Source organism: Leuciscus leuciscus (genome assembly GCF_965113295.1).
Source record: "Leuciscus leuciscus genome assembly, chromosome: 8".
Taxonomy (NCBI): Eukaryota; Metazoa; Chordata; class Actinopteri; order Cypriniformes; family Leuciscidae; genus Leuciscus; species Leuciscus leuciscus.
This window is the reverse complement of record NC_138732.1, coordinates 10,740,920-10,758,999: the sequence shown is the minus strand read 5'-3', so window position 1 is coordinate 10,758,999 and position 18,080 is coordinate 10,740,920. Positions and strand designations below refer to the sequence as shown.

The 18,080-nt window shown below is 37.0% G+C and overlaps 1 protein-coding gene across 8 annotated transcripts; it reads left to right on the top strand.

Moving 5' to 3' along the window:
* On the top strand, window positions 1–17,672 carry tnip1 (TNFAIP3 interacting protein 1). 8 transcript variants are annotated; one of them, XM_082177575.1, is made up of 21 exons: window positions 33–54; window positions 1,760–1,847; window positions 2,057–2,118; window positions 2,881–3,030; window positions 4,038–4,219; window positions 4,653–4,799; window positions 4,903–4,991; window positions 5,821–5,883; window positions 6,448–6,645; window positions 6,750–6,844; window positions 7,113–7,248; window positions 8,376–8,468; window positions 8,578–8,643; window positions 9,503–9,634; window positions 11,508–11,636; window positions 12,442–12,567; window positions 13,572–13,697; window positions 13,834–13,915; window positions 14,038–14,225; window positions 15,615–15,699; window positions 16,573–17,672. In XM_082177575.1, exons 5-21 carry the CDS (start codon window positions 4,075–4,077, stop codon window positions 16,632–16,634), a joined length of 1,962 nt encoding a protein of 653 aa, XP_082033701.1. In that variant the 5' UTR covers window positions 33–54; window positions 1,760–1,847; window positions 2,057–2,118; window positions 2,881–3,030; window positions 4,038–4,074; the 3' UTR covers window positions 16,635–17,672. The 8 variants fall into 8 exon arrangements, with proteins under 8 accessions (XP_082033697.1, XP_082033696.1, XP_082033701.1 ...); XM_082177574.1 differs by having other exon boundaries at window positions 40–54; window positions 4,650–4,799; window positions 13,834–13,914; window positions 14,040–14,225; XM_082177569.1 differs by lacking the exon at window positions 2,881–3,030 and having other exon boundaries at window positions 39–54; window positions 4,650–4,799.
* The last annotated feature ends 408 nt before the right edge of the window (window positions 17,673–18,080 follow it).

Genomic DNA, 18,080 nt, shown 5'->3' with positions numbered 1-18,080 from the left:
CATTGCCACTAGTTTCCTTAAAAAACGCCTCTCGGACACAAGTATAATGTGTAGGTGAGTAATTGTACCATTCTTTTATTGAGCATTTTCTAGTATTAATAGAAAAGAAATGCTGTATCTTAGGGTTTTTTTCAACTTATTATACCAGTAAATCTGTACATTTGCATTTCCATAAAAGCTCTGATGAAAGGGTATTATTTTTGATGATGTAGTAGTACATTTCAATAGAAAATGTAGGCTATTAAAAGTCACCTATTTACAGTATATATGTTTTATTTACTAAAAGGTGTATGTGTTTTCTATTCAAACGAGACAAGTATATAACTTTCTAAACAGTACTTTTTTAATTCATTGTTTTTCAAACTGTCCTTGGTTGTATTTAATTTCATTGATATTTAATTTGGACTCTCTTTTACTGCACATGCTGCTGTACATTGCCAAGTTTTAAAGTTGATTGATTGCTGTTGCTGACCACCGATGCTTTAAATAAATCAAATTACAAGTTTTTATTTATTTTAAAACGTTACCACTAGACTTCTCAATAAACATTCAGATTGCACGCATATGTGGCAGAACTATGTGTGTGATTTTAATCTTAAATACCACAGTGGTAAATTTCCACAAGATGTCACCATTTATTTTCAGTGCAGGGTGAGATTTACAAATAGGATGTTAATCTTTCTGATTTATGGTGATGGCAGAAAAAAATGAGTGATATAAAAGTTGCATTCAATTTTCTCCTAAAATATTATTGTTCTATGGTGTTGATGGGAACTGAATATTCATACTTGGATTACAGGACAAAAAAGTGAAATCAGATAAATCTGGAAATCCCTTTGTTCTGAAGTTAACCTCAATGGTCAAAAAATATGCTGAAAATTAGAAACCCTGAAAATTATTTAAATTAGCTGGACATAACCCTCTCTTCATAATGGAGTAAAATGTACATTTTCTCATAAATTACAACTCCTGACAGTTTTTTTTCCTGTCAAAATACTATTTTAAGAACTGTGGAATATTTTTGACAATAAAATTCCTGAAAGCTTATGCCAAGCACTTTTCAAATTGCACCCCTCATCATGACTGTATTTTTTTTAAAGCTATTTTCCAATGCATATTTAAATACTCGGTATCATACTGAGGTATTAAAAGGAAAGTTCACCCCAAAATGGAAATTCTGTCATTATTTACTCACCCTTAATTTTTCCAAACCTGTATGAATTTCTTTCTTCTGCTGAACACAAACTGAGATATTTTGAAAGATATGGGTAACCAAACTGTTGATGGACCCCATTGCCTTACATAGTATGGAGAGAAAAATTCTATGGAAGTCAATGGGGCCCATCAACTGTTTGGTTACTGACATTCTTCAAAATATCTTCTTTTGTGTTCAACAGAAGAAAATAATTCATACAGGTATGAAACAACTTGAGGGTGAGTAAATGATGAAAGAATTTTCATTTTTGAGTGAACTATCCCTTTAACTTGGACATGCCCACCTTATTGTAATGTTTATGTTAAGCATTCTGAAAGTATTTATAAAGGACAAACAAAACAGTAATTTGCTTATAATGTTTAAACTTCCAGAATTGGCCAATAATGACAACTCATATGTTACCCAATTCAACGTCTCATTATCTGTTTCCTTGTGAATTTCTTGTAGGCCTACTAGTAAACACAGCATTCTATTTTGAACACTCATATTTAAGAAATAAAATAAGTTGAATACGTTTTTTTTTCTTTCTTTTTGATTAACTAGGCTAATGGTGTTTAGAACAGCTGAAACAGCCCATTTAGTTCCCTGCAGTACTGATTAAAGTTTCCAAGAAAACTTAACATCCGTATGAGTAAGTATGGCAGGCACCTGATTAACTATTAGATTGTTTAACCTAACCTGAACACATACATTTACACGTTCAGCCTATATGCTTCTGCTATATGTGGGTCAAAAATAATGCACCCGGGAAACAAAGATGCATATTATTTATATAACTACTTGTTTTGTCAATGAAAATGAAATGTGATTTTGTGTTATTGTACGTGTTCCTAACTTAAGTTTGATCCAGGTGGATTGATAAGTAGGCCTATACTGCAAAGCGCTCTGACTAAAAGCATCTAGTAAGATACTATTTTCTTCTTTTTTACTAAATATAAATGTGTTGTCTATACTTTACCCACATTTGTAAACCACAGACACACTAATAGACCTATAAAACATTTTTTGACATTTTGGTAGGGTAGGGTTTATGTTGACCACGAATGTTTCACGTAGTGACATTAGGCAGGATAACTAGTGAAAACACGGCATCCAATCATACTATGTGAAATTGAGTCGTTTTTTTTCTATAGTAATCTATATGGGCTCAGACATCAAAATAACCCAGTACAGCCACCAAATCAATAGCCTATTATACAAATTTTCAAATGTGTGTGGCTGCTCAGTGCGAGCAAACTAACGATGTTCGTGAATGAATCATTCTTTAGTTTCGGATCTTTTCCATGAATCAGTTGAATCGGTTCACAACAATGGGTCTGAACAATTATTTTACGAATTGCACTGAATCGATCCCAGCGGTTCGTAATGAGAATCGATTCGTAATGATCCGCGAACAGAGTGAGTTGGAGTGTCCCGAAGATTTGACTAATTTTGGAGATGTTAGTGGGCTGGAAATATTCTTATGGCCTGATTATGATAGATTTATTAACACACATACTGAAAATATATCTTACTAAAGAGGCTAGCATTTTATTACAGTAAGTTACAATAAACATCCTTATCAATAAAACTAGAAATAGGCCAAAATATGTATTTATTTGAACGTTATGGAGCATGTAAAAATGGTGAAAGAGTTACTGTATTGTGCTTTATCAAATGAACAGTTCGAAAGAACCGAATCGCGGAAATGAGTCGGACTTCCCATCACTAGAGTGAACGCGGCTCTGTTTACATCTGCGGAATTTCCCGGCTCCGCTCGCGCCGCGAACCACTTCCGCAAACCTCCGGCCGATCAAAGACGCATCTCCGTCAAGGTACAGAAAGAGCTCTTTTTTTCATTGAAAACAAAAAACTAACGGTAAAATACAGCTTATTATAATCGTTATCGTGCGACCGCTATGTTTTATTCTGTCCTAGGACATTATTGAGCGTATTTAGGTGCTGTTTGTGGTTTTAGAGAGAGCTAGCGTGAAAGCTTTTGTCTGCTAGCGTGGTAAACACATCACCTGCTGTTAGCTGGGTGCTAAGCTAATAGCATCATGTTTTTGTTTTTATAGTGAGTCATTTATTTAGGCTTCAAAATACGTTGGCTTTGACCTTGTGTGGGTAACGTTAGGGGGTTTCGGCTCATGCTTAATAAAAGCTAAAGCTTTCCGTACTGTTTCTCTTTCAAGTCGTATTGTTAAGAGCTTGGAGGGGATTAGAAATAAACATGATCCTCTAGATGAGGTTTCCTCTTATCTAAGAGCTCCTATCATTCAGCGATGATGTTGACACTACCAGATCTGTTTAAACAGGTCTTATCATGGAAAGGAAAGTGAAAGGGTTTAGCTTTTAGCCTAAGTCTAGTTTGTTGGATTTGCTGTTTCTGTGAAGGTAGGTGGCCGTGTTTTTGGTGTCCAAGAGGATTATCTTATTAGGATTTCTGAGATATGTCTGGTGGCTCATGATTATTAATTTGTTTGGCTGCTAGTTTGATGCGTCACTTATGTAAATGTCATTTGCATTGGTTGTAAAGTAGTTTGATCCATGCTTGTCTTTATTGTTTGTCTATTAACTGTTTTAGAAAATTTTTCTGACTGCTGTGACACATTTTAGTTATGATATCAAAGATGTACATTCAAATCATTATGTCTTGAAATAGCCAAAGAGAAATCCCCAATATGCCATTATTCAAATGCCACTCTTTGAATTGCAAATTAACAATATTTACGCACTTTCATGCCGTCATTTCATGTTACATTAGTAATCTGAAAGTTTTGTTTAATTTGTCTGTACAGTACATACACAAATGAATGACCATCTGATTTCTTTGTTTTAGTACAGGGAAACATGTTTGGTAAGTGACTGGGTGACAGATGGAGGGAAAAGGCCCATATCGCATCTATGATCCCGGTGGGAGTGATTGCCAGGTCAAAGACGAGGCCAGCAGCCTCAGCTACAGACAGCTGCTAGAGGAAAACACCGTTTTGAGGGAGAGAATGAAAGGTCTGAAGAGTTTAGGTGAGGGATCTGAAACTGCCGCCCATTTTTAATGCTTTTGAGAATCAAGAACCTGATTGATCAGGCTGGGATGGTTAATATAAGCCACCTGGGAAGATTTTATAATAATCACCTTATCATTTTAAATTTCAACATCTGTCAATGACTAAGCTGAACACTTGAGGTTACATGTAGTTAAATGCCTTACACGTTGCTCATTCAAGGATGTCTGAGTCATCAAACCCTTGTATTAAATCACCGGTATTTTGTGTTGCTATTTTGGGCTTTTCGCTCTATTGGGACAAGAACAGAAAAATGAAGTGATTCTAGTTTTTCAACTTTTAGAAGCTGTCAATGTGCCATTTGATGTGCTATTGTGTCAGGAGCAGCCATGCTTTCACTCTGTGCTTATGTCAAATAACTCATTGTTTGTTTTTCTCGTGACTGAAAGGAGACCTGTTAGAGGAGTCTCAGACAGAGGCAGCAAAACTTCGGAAGAGGGTGGAGGAGTTGGTGAGGGACAATGAAGTGCTGAAGTCATCTACGACCAGCTTTGCCTCCAGTCTATGCATGGGTGCCCCTGTTCAGACAGACAAACAAGGTACAGTGCTGTCATTATTCTGATGGCGTGAGGTCGGTGAAGGGTTCGACGCCGGAGAGACATGTTTTTAAACCAGATCTTTTGTGATTTTGGCTCCCTTTAGGTCATGGAAAACTTCGCAGTCATCCTACAGCAGAAAGACAAGAATCTCGGGATTGTTTAACTGGAAATACTTTACATCCAGAGGCAACAGTAAGCACTTCTACTGAATCACTTCTTATAACAAGTTATAAAATACAAACTAGTGATGTTATGCAACGTAGTAACGTAACTTCCAGATTTGCGAATTTCTGTCTATTTGAATCCCATGTGAGCAGTAAAATATCCTTTGAGTTAATATTGTATAAAGCGTATCACGTCACATGAGTGTGTCATGTGTGTCATGTTACCAATATAGCTTCGATGTTTAGAAACATTAAACTATTAGTCACGCGTAATGGTGTGAGAATCTTATAATGGGAATAAACAATCACATAATGTAGATTTGATGTTGCAAAATGAGCTTTATTGTCAAGTATGTTTGGAAGCACAAGGAATTTGTTTTGGTGACTGAAGAAGCTTCCAGTAAACAGAGACAAAATTGAAATGTGAATAAGATACAGATTTATATAGATATATACAGTGTGTATATATATATATATATATATAAATAAACAAAAATACAAATAATATATTATATCCACTTGTAGCCTAATATTTATGAAATGCGAGCCTACAATGGGAATATAACTTTCAGTTTTGTGATTTTCTGGCCATTTTGGTCCAACTTGAACAGCAAAATATCCCTTGTGACTAGCAACGCACGTGTTATAATGCGTTATATTCCCTTCAAAGCTGTGTTACATGTGAATATATTATATTGTTTCACATCATGTTGTGAAAAGCTAATGGGAATGTAACTTGCAGTTTTGTCAATTGCTCATCATTTTCTTCCTTTGGGAACGGTAAAATATTCTTAAATTGATATTGTGTGTAACCGTCAGAACATGTGTTGTAACACTGTAATTTCATGTGTTTACAGGAAAGTTCATCGGAGTTTGAGGTGGTGAATATGGAAGAGAAGACGCTCTCTGAAACCCAGACGGTGAGTTTTAGGGATGTTAGGAAATCCTGGGCAGCTGCAGTCACTCAACTGCACGTGTATGAACTTGTGTGTATTTTTCTGGATTATTGCTCTGTTTCAAACATTCTGTATTCTGTCATTCTGTGCTGCGGACGTAAGTCATGTGACAGATTCCAGTCAGTGTAGTTGCTCAGCTGTTTCTCTCTGCCCTTCCTTATCAGAGATGTATTCACTGTAATGAATCAACGTATCTGTATGAGGCTGTTCCTTGGATGACTCAGAGGGAAACTCCAGGATTTAGTTAGTAAGCAGATAGACAAACTCATGCGTGTGTGTCAGTTTATGGAATACCTCTTTAGTTAAAGTTACAAAAAATTGTTTTCGCAAATTTGCACAACTGGAAATATTTGTATAAAGGTATGTGAGGATTTTTTTTTACTTTCAGTTTATGGTTTCACAATGCTCTTCTTGGGTATTGGAGAAAGAAATAGGGTAGATATTGACAGTACAGGTTCCACTTGATGCCCAGTAATTGGTGTTGGATGTTTTTGAAAAGAAGATAAAGGTAAACCCCATTTTCTAAAGCAGGCTGGAGTGACGCACCTGCCACAGGAGAACATGGAGCTGGCGAGTCAACTCCGACGACTGGAGAGTTCTTTCAGTGTATTTGCTGAAGAGTCTAATCCCAACCAGCTGCTGGCTCATCTGGGCCGCATGGCGGTGGAGTTCCACCACTTATCATCCAAGGTCCAGAAGAACGAACAGAGAACATCTCTCCTACAGGTGAGACGGCAGGGCTCATGACACCTTCTGGGCCTCTGTTTTGGCTGTTATGTGAATTAATTAAAGGTTGATTTTCTGAGTATTTAATTCGCTTTTATCTCTAGACGCTCTGCGAACAGCTAAGACAGGAAAACAACGAGCTTAGGAAAAAAATGGAGGAGGATCTTCAGTACCGTAACCGTGATTTGGAACAGCTCAGGTAATTTAGTTCACATTTAAGTTTATTTTCAGAAACTCGTTCACTCATTTAATCATGGAACAAAAAAAAAAGCCCATTGTGAATCTGTGAGAAGGATTGGTGTGAGTAAGTCGTGAGAATATCACAGCGGGCCAGTATTTCCTGCTGTGCTGGAACTGAGGGGTCTTTCCATCTAATGCTTGCTCTTAAACTCTGAGTGTATCAAATAGAGAATCATTTTTTCCCCTCATTCATTAGTTTTGATTTTGGTTCTCTGTTCTCTGGACAGGCAGGAGAACCTAAAACTGAAGGAGCAGGTCAGCGGAGGAAGCCAGGCAGCACCTATTGAGCAACCAAGCCCAAAAAAGGAGCCAGTGAAGGAGGATGCAGCCAAAACCAAGGTGGAAATGACCATGACTCAGCAGGTGTGCACTTTTTTTTTTCTCCATGAACCTTTATATCTCAGGTGACATCACCATAGAATTCCTGGTGCTGTTCTAAATTTGTGCCGGGTTTTTTGTTTGTTTTTAATTTCCCTTTCAGACCAGTGATGTTGTGGCCTAGTTGCGTTTTTTTTTGCCTTTTTCAGTCGGAGTTCTTAGAAAAAATACCCAACATGCACATTGTTCTCCGGATTCTAAATTGAAAGGCTTCTTATTGAGTCAGTTTAGTTTTGGGAATACCACCTCAGCTCTGAATATTGCTCTTCCTCAATGGTCTTTCTGGTTAAGTTCCTCATTTGTGGGCTTTTTTTTTCACTATGACTAAATATTGAAGAACAAAACATATGGTCATTGTGTTATGTTCTGACTCAACCTCAAGACTACTCTCCTGTAGTATGACGGGAAAATTCTGGTGTACTTCGGTCGGTTGTCAGCTAATTGCTGTGATCGATTACGTTATGTTATCAGTTTTCAGTTTAAAGTCTGGTGGGGATATTTCATGACATTTATATGGGAAGACAATTCATACTGAGTTTCAGTTATGCTGAAAAGATATAGGATGGATGCAGATTTGGTAATAAAACATTTTTTGGTCACACACAGAGCAAGGGATTATACTGTATATTGGTTAAAGTCAAGTCATCTTCATTTATATAGCGCTTTTAACAATGCAGATTGTTCCAAAGCAGCTTTACATTGATAATAGGAAATATTATCAGGTTAAATGATTAAAAATATTTAAATTCCACTTTCCCTTCATTAAATATTAAAATAAATAAAACCTTTAAATATAACAATTCAATTAAGAATTTTTCAGTTCATTAAACTTAAGTTTAAGTTTTTCCAGTAATTATAAAAATAAGAACATTTAAGAGCAGTTTCTGATTTTCTTTTGCAAGTAGATTAATATAAACCAAAATAATAAATAGATAGAGGCTTTTCTTTTATCGGTTTTTAATCAAGTTCAAAGCCCTTGTTAATTATTTTATTTTTTTTTATGTTCATTTTAGTGTTGACTTGGTACCTAAGTACCCGTATTTGGCTGCAAATGCATAATTGCAATTTTGTATTGCAAAATTGGTTACATTTCTTTCCCAACAAATTTACAGTCTAGTAAAGCTCTGGAAAAAACACCATCTAAGACTTGCGATCCGGAGGTGTACGAGAAGAAGATCAAGCTTCTGGAGAAACAGAGGAAAGATGTAAGAACATACTGGAGGTCCCCTGCTTTTTCATGCTGACATTACTACTGTCATAGTTTCCCGTTCGTTTAATTCTGACGTGTAAACTCTTGCATTTGACCTTTCTTAGGTACTGGAGGTGAACAAACAGTGGGACATTCAGTGGAATTCTATGAAAGCACAGTTTGAGCAGAAGGTAAATGACAACATATACACTAGAAGCGCTCTCTATAAATATGTTCCAATTGGCCCTGTAACCTTTGTGGGTCACCTTATTGCTGGTAAGCATGACATAAAAACATAAAGAAACATGAATCACTCTACTTAGAAACAACATTTGCTTAATGAATCCAACAAGCCGGTGTAGCACATATGAATGGAGGTGGGAGATTGTACCATATGAATCATCACATGAAATTCCTGTTGAAAGTGAAGGGTGCTGACAAGCCATGTTACTGCATTTGGGTGGTGGTGGAAATGCTGCTGGGGCAAAGGAATGGAAAGCTGCTCTGTGTGTGTGTCACAGTGTTGCACACCAGACCACAGGCCCCTCCTGTCACACCTTTGGCAGAATTTCCCTCACCTCGGCCGTACCCACTGTCTTCCTGTTGTGGCTCGCCATAGGGGCTGGCCAAGGTTGCAAAGCCGCGTGATCTCACAGCTCAGAGATAGTGACGCCTGTTGCATCTCCGCATCTGCTCGGCCTGATAGAAGAGAAAAAAAAGAATAAAAAACAAACCGAGGCTGTTTCTCTACACACATCCTCTGTCGTCATGGGGGGATTGTGTTAAAATTTAGAGCAGTGGAACAAAAACAACCTTTTGTTCCTTTTGTTTTTTTTGTTTTGTTCTTGTTGCTTTGTTTTTCATTATAAAATAGATTACAATCCCTTATTAAACTTTTAATAAAGATACACAAACATTTTTGGCCAGTTTAATGCAGCTCTGTAACTGATGGATCTTGGTTTTGTGTTAGTATGACATGTGAACAGATGTATCCAATGCCAAAAAAACTGATGAGTCTTCATCACTTTATGACTTTTCTCTCCTTCCTAGATCACAGACCTACGGCAGCGGCTTGCCGACTCCCAGAAGGCAGTGCTTGAGCTCGAAGCAGAACGTGAACAGAGACAAAGAGATTATGATAAAAAACTCCTCCTCGCAAAGTCTAAGATTGACAACGTGCAGGTACGCCTTACTCTCAACCGCAGACGGCACACCCCCAGACAATCAGAACATATTACTTTTAGGTGCAGAGAAATACTGATTTGAAAGTCCAAAAGTTTTCTCTATTTATTTGCTGTTTCCTGGCTAATTTGAATATAACATTTTTATGCCAGTCTATTATTGTAGTTTCGTTCATTTCAGATAAACCCGCTACTTAAGGGCTTGAAATACAAAACAGCTTTACATGTTTGTCAGACAGTCTCTTCCTGTATAAGTGGGTGTTTTTTTTGTTTTTTACTTCATGCTGTTAGCAAGAAAAAAAAAAGACCATTTAATAAACACTTCTTTATGGTCACGTTCACATAGCAAAAGAATATGGTTGTCAGTCCTGTATTTGAGTTCTTAATATGGTAACGTTCACATACAGTACTGTTATTTACTGGAGAGACAACTGCATTCTGTAATCGAACCCTCACCCGTAAAATTTTAGATCTAAAAAAAAACACATTCTCGGAAAATCCGTGCTGTGTGACAGGACTGGACAACTAGTTGTCTGTCACGTCATACAGTGTTAGAGAGCTGCTCTGCGATGCACAAACACGTGTCTGTCTTCCATGTGGTGCGGGTTTTCATGTGTGATTTCAGTCATTTACAGCAACGGAGATAAAAGCGTTGCGTCATATGAAGGTTTTAGATCCAGTCACTGTTCTCCACTGGAGCTGCTCCCATCAGTTTTGAGTTCTTCCGATCTCCACCCAGATATAAAAGCTTCTGTCGGTTAATGAAGATTTGACGGTTGAACTCCCTGCTCGTGCTCAATTGAACTCTTGTCATGTCAAATGTTGTGTTTTTTCAGTTTTATGGATGTTGTCATCTTTTATATTTCTTCTGTATCACTTTTGCTAATGTTACTGATAAGAAAATACAGGCTTGACTCCTGTTGCATGTTCATACAGAAAGTATTCGAGATGCTACTGTAAATTTCTGTTTGAACGGGACATTTTGAGACTCAAACCTGCAAGTAAATGCGGTTGTCAATCCCAAAATTGCCTCATTTATTTATTTTATAATACTTTTTTTTCTTTTCGGAACATTTTGCTGGTATTTCTACCCCTGTGGAGCTCGATGAGACTCTTGAGGCTTCAAGTAGTCATTCAGTGCTTTCAGTTTTCTGTTGGGAAGCACCAGTCCTTCCCTCTAACCGGGCATATGACATTCTTAGAACACAGTGATAGTTTCCCTTCAGTCCCACAGGGGACAGTCAAGCAAGCGACATATAAACTGCCTTATAGTTTTATTGAGTCTCATAGACCATGTCATGTGATGACTGGTTTCATTTTCACATCCACGGCCTACTTATCTGTGCATCTCAATGGTCTCATGGTTTTTAGTTTATTTATGAGTTATGGACAGCATTACATAGGTTTTGTCAGCATGACTCGCCCCCACAGCAGACCACAGATTTTCCATAGGTGAGGCCTTGAGGCAGAACCGCAGGTCATATTTTGTGTCCAATACCATTGTGTCTCAGACAGTAGTCAGAATTTTTTAAAAATTGCGGAGAATGCAGGTTTTTATATTAGGCGCTTTAAAGGTCATAGTTTCATGTGGGCTGACTGTCGTGTCAGGTGCTTTGACAGATTGCTTGTGCTGTTAAATACGATTAAGATAACTTTTTTTGAGTAATCAAAGACATTTATTGATTTAGGTATTAAATTAGTCACTGGCTGCAGACCTACTGTAAATGTGACATTTATAGTAAGATGCTTTAAAGACAATCCCTCTTTTCACTGTCAGTCAATACACTACACACAACTGTATAAAGTATAGATGTATAACCAAGTGACTGTTTTGCTCTGGTGGCTAACCAGTGTATTTCTCTATGTTGTAATAGGGTGAGAAGGAGTGTCTCACCTCAGAGACATGTGAGTTGAAACAAAAGGTGCGTTACTTGCAGGACCAGTTGTTGCCACTTACTAAACAAAGAGAATACCAGGAGAAAGAGATCCAACGGCTCAACAGGGTCAGTCACAAAACACACATGCACTACGCTTCCTAGCTATCTAAATGAGGATTTAACATTTGACTTATTGTTCTTAATTTAGGCAGACACTAATCCAACCCCCTTAAAAAAAGGTTTAAAATATTGTTTTTTTTGTATATTTATTTGATAAGAGATATCCCGATCAAGTTTTTTGTGACCCCGATCTAATCAGAGTCATTGAAAATTGAGTATCAGTATACTGATACTGTGTCCCGATCAGATAATTGTATTTTCTGAGTGCTTGGTGCTCACTTCAAGTACATATTAAAGTTATTAAAATCAATCCAATGTACACAGGGACGTACAGAGAGTTTCTCAGGGACGGGCTCAAAATATAAAAAAGGGGCATCTATCACCATAGAGTAATTTTAATATAACAATGACTGCAGTGCCGTCCAAAAGTTTGGAATCTGTAAGATTTTTTTAATGTTTTTAAAAATAAGTCTCTTATGCTCATCCAGGCTGCATTTATTTAATAAAAAAATACAGTGAAAACAGTAATATTGAGAAATATTATTACAATTTTAAATAATTGTTTACTGTTTGAATATAATTCAGAAATTAATACTTTTATTCAGCAAGGGTGCAAAGCGGAATTTTCAGCATCATTACTCCAGTCTTCAGTGACACATGATCCTTCAGGAATGATTCTAATATGCTGATTTGATGCTCAAGATACATTTCTTATTATTATCAATGTTGAAAACAGCTGTGCTGCTTAATATATTTGCTTAATATTGTTTTAAAAGCAAACATCAGTTCTGATTGTGATGTTTTTTTACAGGCATTAGAGGAAGCTTTGAACCTCCACTCTCCCGCTTCCACCCAACCAGGCATGAACCTGGGAGAAGGTGTGGCCAACCTGAGACAGCAGGAGCTGCACACACAGATAGCTGTTTTGAAGGAGCAGGTACAAACACATGGAGACTTCATTTGGATACTTGTTGTCTGACGTTAATTGAACAAGTGGAGACTTCATGCACCGGGAATGCAGTTTTCAATTTGGGACCAGACTACATTTATCATCAAATCAAATGCATTAAAATTCATATATTTTGTGTGTCTGATATGACATGGTGCCTTGCTGTGGTCAGATGAGCTCAAATAGTGAATGAGCTCCTTGGGGACACTTGAAGGGATACTTCACCGATTAGCATTAAGCTTTGTATCAGTAGAAACCCGGTAGTATTTTTGAATGACCGTGCTTCCCTCCCTCATGTCCCCCTGAGACGAGAGATTTCTGTATTGTGTGTCTGGAAAAAAACCTCAGCTGACGCAAAAATCGTCATTTTGTGTCATCGGAGGCTTTTTTGGCCAGAGGCGAGAGACTACAGCCAGTAGTAGGAGCTAGTTCCGCATGTTTTCAACCCGCCCATAGGGGGATCTCGCGATAAAACGGCGTCTTTTCAGTTTCGAGTCAACTAGTAGTCTAGTAGTATAATTTCTTCCGATACTGCCCTCTGTATCCGGTAGGCGTGGCTTGGGAGTGGCCTCGTAGGGCAGTGAGGCGAGTGCATTCTTGGAGTGCATCCACATGAGCCAAAAATAAATTTTCTGGCTTTTCTCAGTCTAGAAGGCACAAAAATAATTTTACATTTCTACTACATAAATGACCCAATTTAAATACACATTCATCTTTCCAGCGGTGAAATATCCCTTTAAGTTTTCTCATTGCGTCAGATTTTGTCAGAGGTTTTCTAGGAGTTGATGTTTCACTCATTGAAACTTTACGTGAATTGATTTCGAGTCTTTGTTACCTCATTTATCAAACACGCTTTGAATGTCAAGGTTCCATGGTGAGTCATACAGTTTGCTTGAGGTTTGATAACAGACAGCCGTACAGTCTGCTGAAATGTACCAATGGCTGCAGAGATCTTGTAGATCTCCATTCTCATCACATGCGTTTTTCCTCAGGTGAAAATCTTTGAAGAGGACTTCCGGAAGGAGAGGAGTGATAGAGAGAGGATGAACGAAGAGAAAGAAGATCTGAGGCGGCAGGTGGAAAGGCTGCAGGGTCAAATGACCAATCTGACAAATCAGGTCAGAAGCTACACAGACCCTGCATGGAATGTCAGCTCTAACCAATGAAATGACTTCAGAAAAATGTCCAATTAGTTAATAATGAGACATGAAAGAATCTTATGAGAGTCCTGAATTCAGTGTCTCTGGTTCACAGCTTCATCAAGCACAGAATGAGTGTCAGAGAGAGCGTGCCGAGAGGTGTAAACTGGAGAGACTACAGATGCAACATAAGCAGGTAACTCAAATGTACCAAATTAGCACCACCTTGTGGTAGAAACTCTAGTAATGCTGTTAATACAGATTACAGATGTGGCATTACAACTGGAACTCATTTAGATTTTGTTTTTCCATGTTTTGGAGGGGCAACAAGAAAGGAGGACGTCCGATCCCACTTCTGGCTCTGCCAATGGCCCGATAAGCCCTCCGTACTGTGGCCCGTTTGTACAGGTGGGCCATCAAGGTCTAGAGGGGTGGCCCATACACTTCCCGCCCAGGATGCCCAACATTAGTACTGCACCTGGCAGGGATTTCCAGCCTGTCAACCCCGTAAGTATACAATAGCAATAGCAGTAAAATAGAATGCAACAGTTGGATTCCGGAAGTAAAAACTCCATTCATTTTCTCCATAGGGAAAATAGATTTTTAACAATAATTTATAAAACTTTAAAGACAGCCTTTACTGTCTATCAGGTTGTTAATAGATAGTATTTGCTTTTAATTAATCTGTTAGCCTGCATTATTTCAGTTTTAAAATAAACATTTTTAACAGTGGAATTCATGGTGAAAACATTACCCATGATGCTGTACAGAAAATTCCACCAATCAGAGAGTCGAAACAAGCAAAACGCACCAAAAGATCCTCTTTAGCTCCGCCCACTCCCATGAAGCTCCACAAATTATGTAATCGAGTCAGAATATATATGTATATGTATGTATGCATGCATATTTGGGATGGGGGAAAAATCGATTCTTTGATTCCTATTTTTATTATCAAAAATAAAATGAAATTGCCTGCCTTGCTTTATTACAGAAGACTGCCAGTCATGTGTGTAATGATTGCAGTCAGCTTTATAATAATATTGGGTTGACTAAAATGGAAAAAAAACTAAATAAATTTCAAGGTTCACAATTGTTTTCAGTTGGATTTTTTTCTTCAAGACCTATTAAACTCTAACGCAGTCAAATAGGAAAAGTAATACAAAACGGTAAACTAGAATCAAATCAATGCATATAGCAAATCGAAATTTGATTCATTAAATGTTATGATCTACCTCGTAGCTGGTTGGTTTGGTTCATGGCTTATATCAAATACTTTTTTGAAATCCTTATTGGAGAAATGAATGGAAAAAATACTTCCGGAACCAACGCCACTGAAAAAGTGGGCGGGCACTGTTGCACTCTATTGATACCACAGTCTTACTTAAATAAAATTAAAACAACCTTGACATATATCTTAATTAATTAAGCATTGCTTTAAGTAAACAATCAGTATCAAAGAACAAATTAAGCATCACTGCAACATTTATTTTTGATCAAGAAGTGCATTTTGGTATTTGTTTAAACTAACTTAATACTGAAGTACAAGTTCACTTCACATACCTATTGTCCATACACTAATATCATCACTTGTTTTTTTGTGTGGCTTTTTCAATGGAGGTTAATTCGATTAGTGGTGAAAAATAAAATTTTCTGCAATACCTGCTTTTTGCAGATTTTTTTCTTCCTTCATATCCTGGAACAGACACAATAGTGTCATTCCAGCACTTTCAAGTAGTTAACCACATGTGGTATGAAAAAGACATGTGGCTATAATGATCTGTACATACAGGGTTTTACGAGAGGTACAGTGTGTCTTCAGTGTGCAGAAGTGGAAAGAGATCTCTGCGTGTCTTTGTAATGGTAATGATTTCTTCTTTCGTGTGTGTGTGTGTTCAGGGTTTTCCCTGGCAGTCATCTTTCCCACAACCGCGTGGTTCCAGAGGACAAGCAGACACAGCGAGACCCCCTCCAGAAACTGCAGGTATAAATTATTCATCCTGCGTGTCCTTTCTGCCCTCTTACATTCTTTCTGCGTCACCAGGGTCCATTTTGTTTTGCCACACAATATCAGTCTGACCCAGTGATATTTCAAGCATTCTGTCTGAATCAGTGAGCTTCCACTGGAGGCAGTTCAAATGATGACGACAGTGAGAACCATGACAGAAGAAACATGGAATGGCAATAGCTTTAAATTTCATAATGATTGTACAAGGCCTATGAAGTTTAGTTTCAGTTTAGGTTTATCCGATATTTCTATCATCTACAGACATGACATTTAAAATGACGTAATCTGCTTTCCATTGTGCATCATTTATCAGTGTAAATTATAGATGAAAATGTTTGTTTACCACGTATGTCATTCTCCAACTCTGAAACATCTTTCCTTCTAAATTGATATAGCTATGCAATATTTTATATATGCAGTACCAATTTTTTTTATATTAGTTGTATCATAGCCCAACTTTTTGGCACTTTTATCAAATTCAGATGTACTCAAGTCATGTACTACATTATTTCCTGCTGAATATTATAATTTTTTTACTCAGAAATGTGTTCAAATGTCCTGAAAATGCATTTCATGTGGTCTTTTAACAATATCATGACCAGGTTCAGAAATAAATTTGTTGTTGTTTAGGTGTCAGACATAATAGTAGCCTATATTATTCATTTATTTCAGTTAAATTATTCTTCTTTTAATGCAAGCTACTGCTCAAAAGCTATGTTCATTAATATACATTACATTTATTTACATTTCTGACACTGATTATGACCCATCTTGTTATTTTCTGTAAAAAATAAAATAATGTTTTATAAATGAGGATTCTTAACTTTTTTTTTTTTTTTTTACTTGCAGAAATGGGAGCAACTGGATTTGGGAAAAGGGAGCGTCAGAACATAGATCCCGGAAAGCACTAAACGCATATTCTCTCTCCTGGAATGGCTCCTGGCTAGTAGCATGATGCAGTTTATTTTCAGTTGGCATGGTGTGAACTATTGTTTTTTTTTTGTTTTTTTTTCCTACTGTGTATATATATATATCTACCACTGATGAAAATTTTGTTTATATACTTAAGTTTTATAATCCTGTTTGTGAAACACTGTTCTGGCAAATTAAGAATCTATACATTTATTATTTTACCTTTTTATGATTGTTGAAGTTTAAATTATCTGCTTTATATAATTCTATGCAGGAATTGAAGTCAGTTATTTAATGGATAATATGATTGAACGATATTTTTATAGCAATCTACCTATAGAGTTAAATCTCCACTGCATAATTGAATAATAACCACCTGAAAAAAGTATATTTAGTGATTCCCTGACATATAAGAATGTGTTTTGGTATTGATGCATCTACAAAAATGTAACTCTATAGGTGAATTGTCTAGAAAATGGCTAACAGTTGAATGTGACTGAACTGATTCATGATTCCTTCATTGGCCGTGGTCGGGATGGTCACACACTGTCTGCGTATGTCACCACAGGGTGGCGTTACTCTCTGACTGGTCATCTGTCCCATTGTTTAAGGAAGCCATATACTGTACAACACCTGTTAAACCTTTCCATCTATTAGATTATGTTCTTCACATGGCTTGTTGATCTTTCAGATACTTATGATTGTAATTGAAATGATAATTGATCAAGGAGGGCCTTCATCTGGTCCTAGTAAATGGTCGCCAGAAGTAACAGTAGTTTGCTTAATATTGTTCATGATTCAGTGTTCAAAAACATTATTCCCGATGTGCAAATGGAAGTGATAAGTTATTTATATCTATTGTTTTGACAGCTGAGTGTGGTTTAATGTCTTAAGTAATGTTGTCTTTAGTGTATTGTTTTGTGTCTCCCTTTACATATTGTAGCTACTGGAAGATTGTAGGATTTGAGTTTGTGTGTTTGTGCATATGCACAATCACAGAAAGTGGGCCAGAATAAATAAGTTAATGCATCACATTAGTCCAGCCCACTTTTCATTGGTCTCGTTCTTGATCAATCACTGGATGTCTGATTTATAATGGGTCCAATGTTGCACTCAAAAGCATTGTAACATGTTTGGAACAAAAATGATCTGGGTAAGAATAATATCCTTTATCCTTTTTACGGTCATCCGCCATCACGAAGGCTGTTTTTTCTGGATGTGTGCAATGTCTCCAACTGCAGAGACCAATGCTTTGAACCAAACGCAAAAAGATTTGTATGCTCATAATATTCCCAAAGGCGAGCAATTCATTTGCTTCAAAAACGTGTTATATTTGACATGTAAAAGAAAAAGAAAAAAATAGACAGGCATTTATTTTATGAATATGTGGTTGAATTTAATGAACAGAACGAGTTAAGATTAGTGTTTTCAAGTTGAAATGTCTT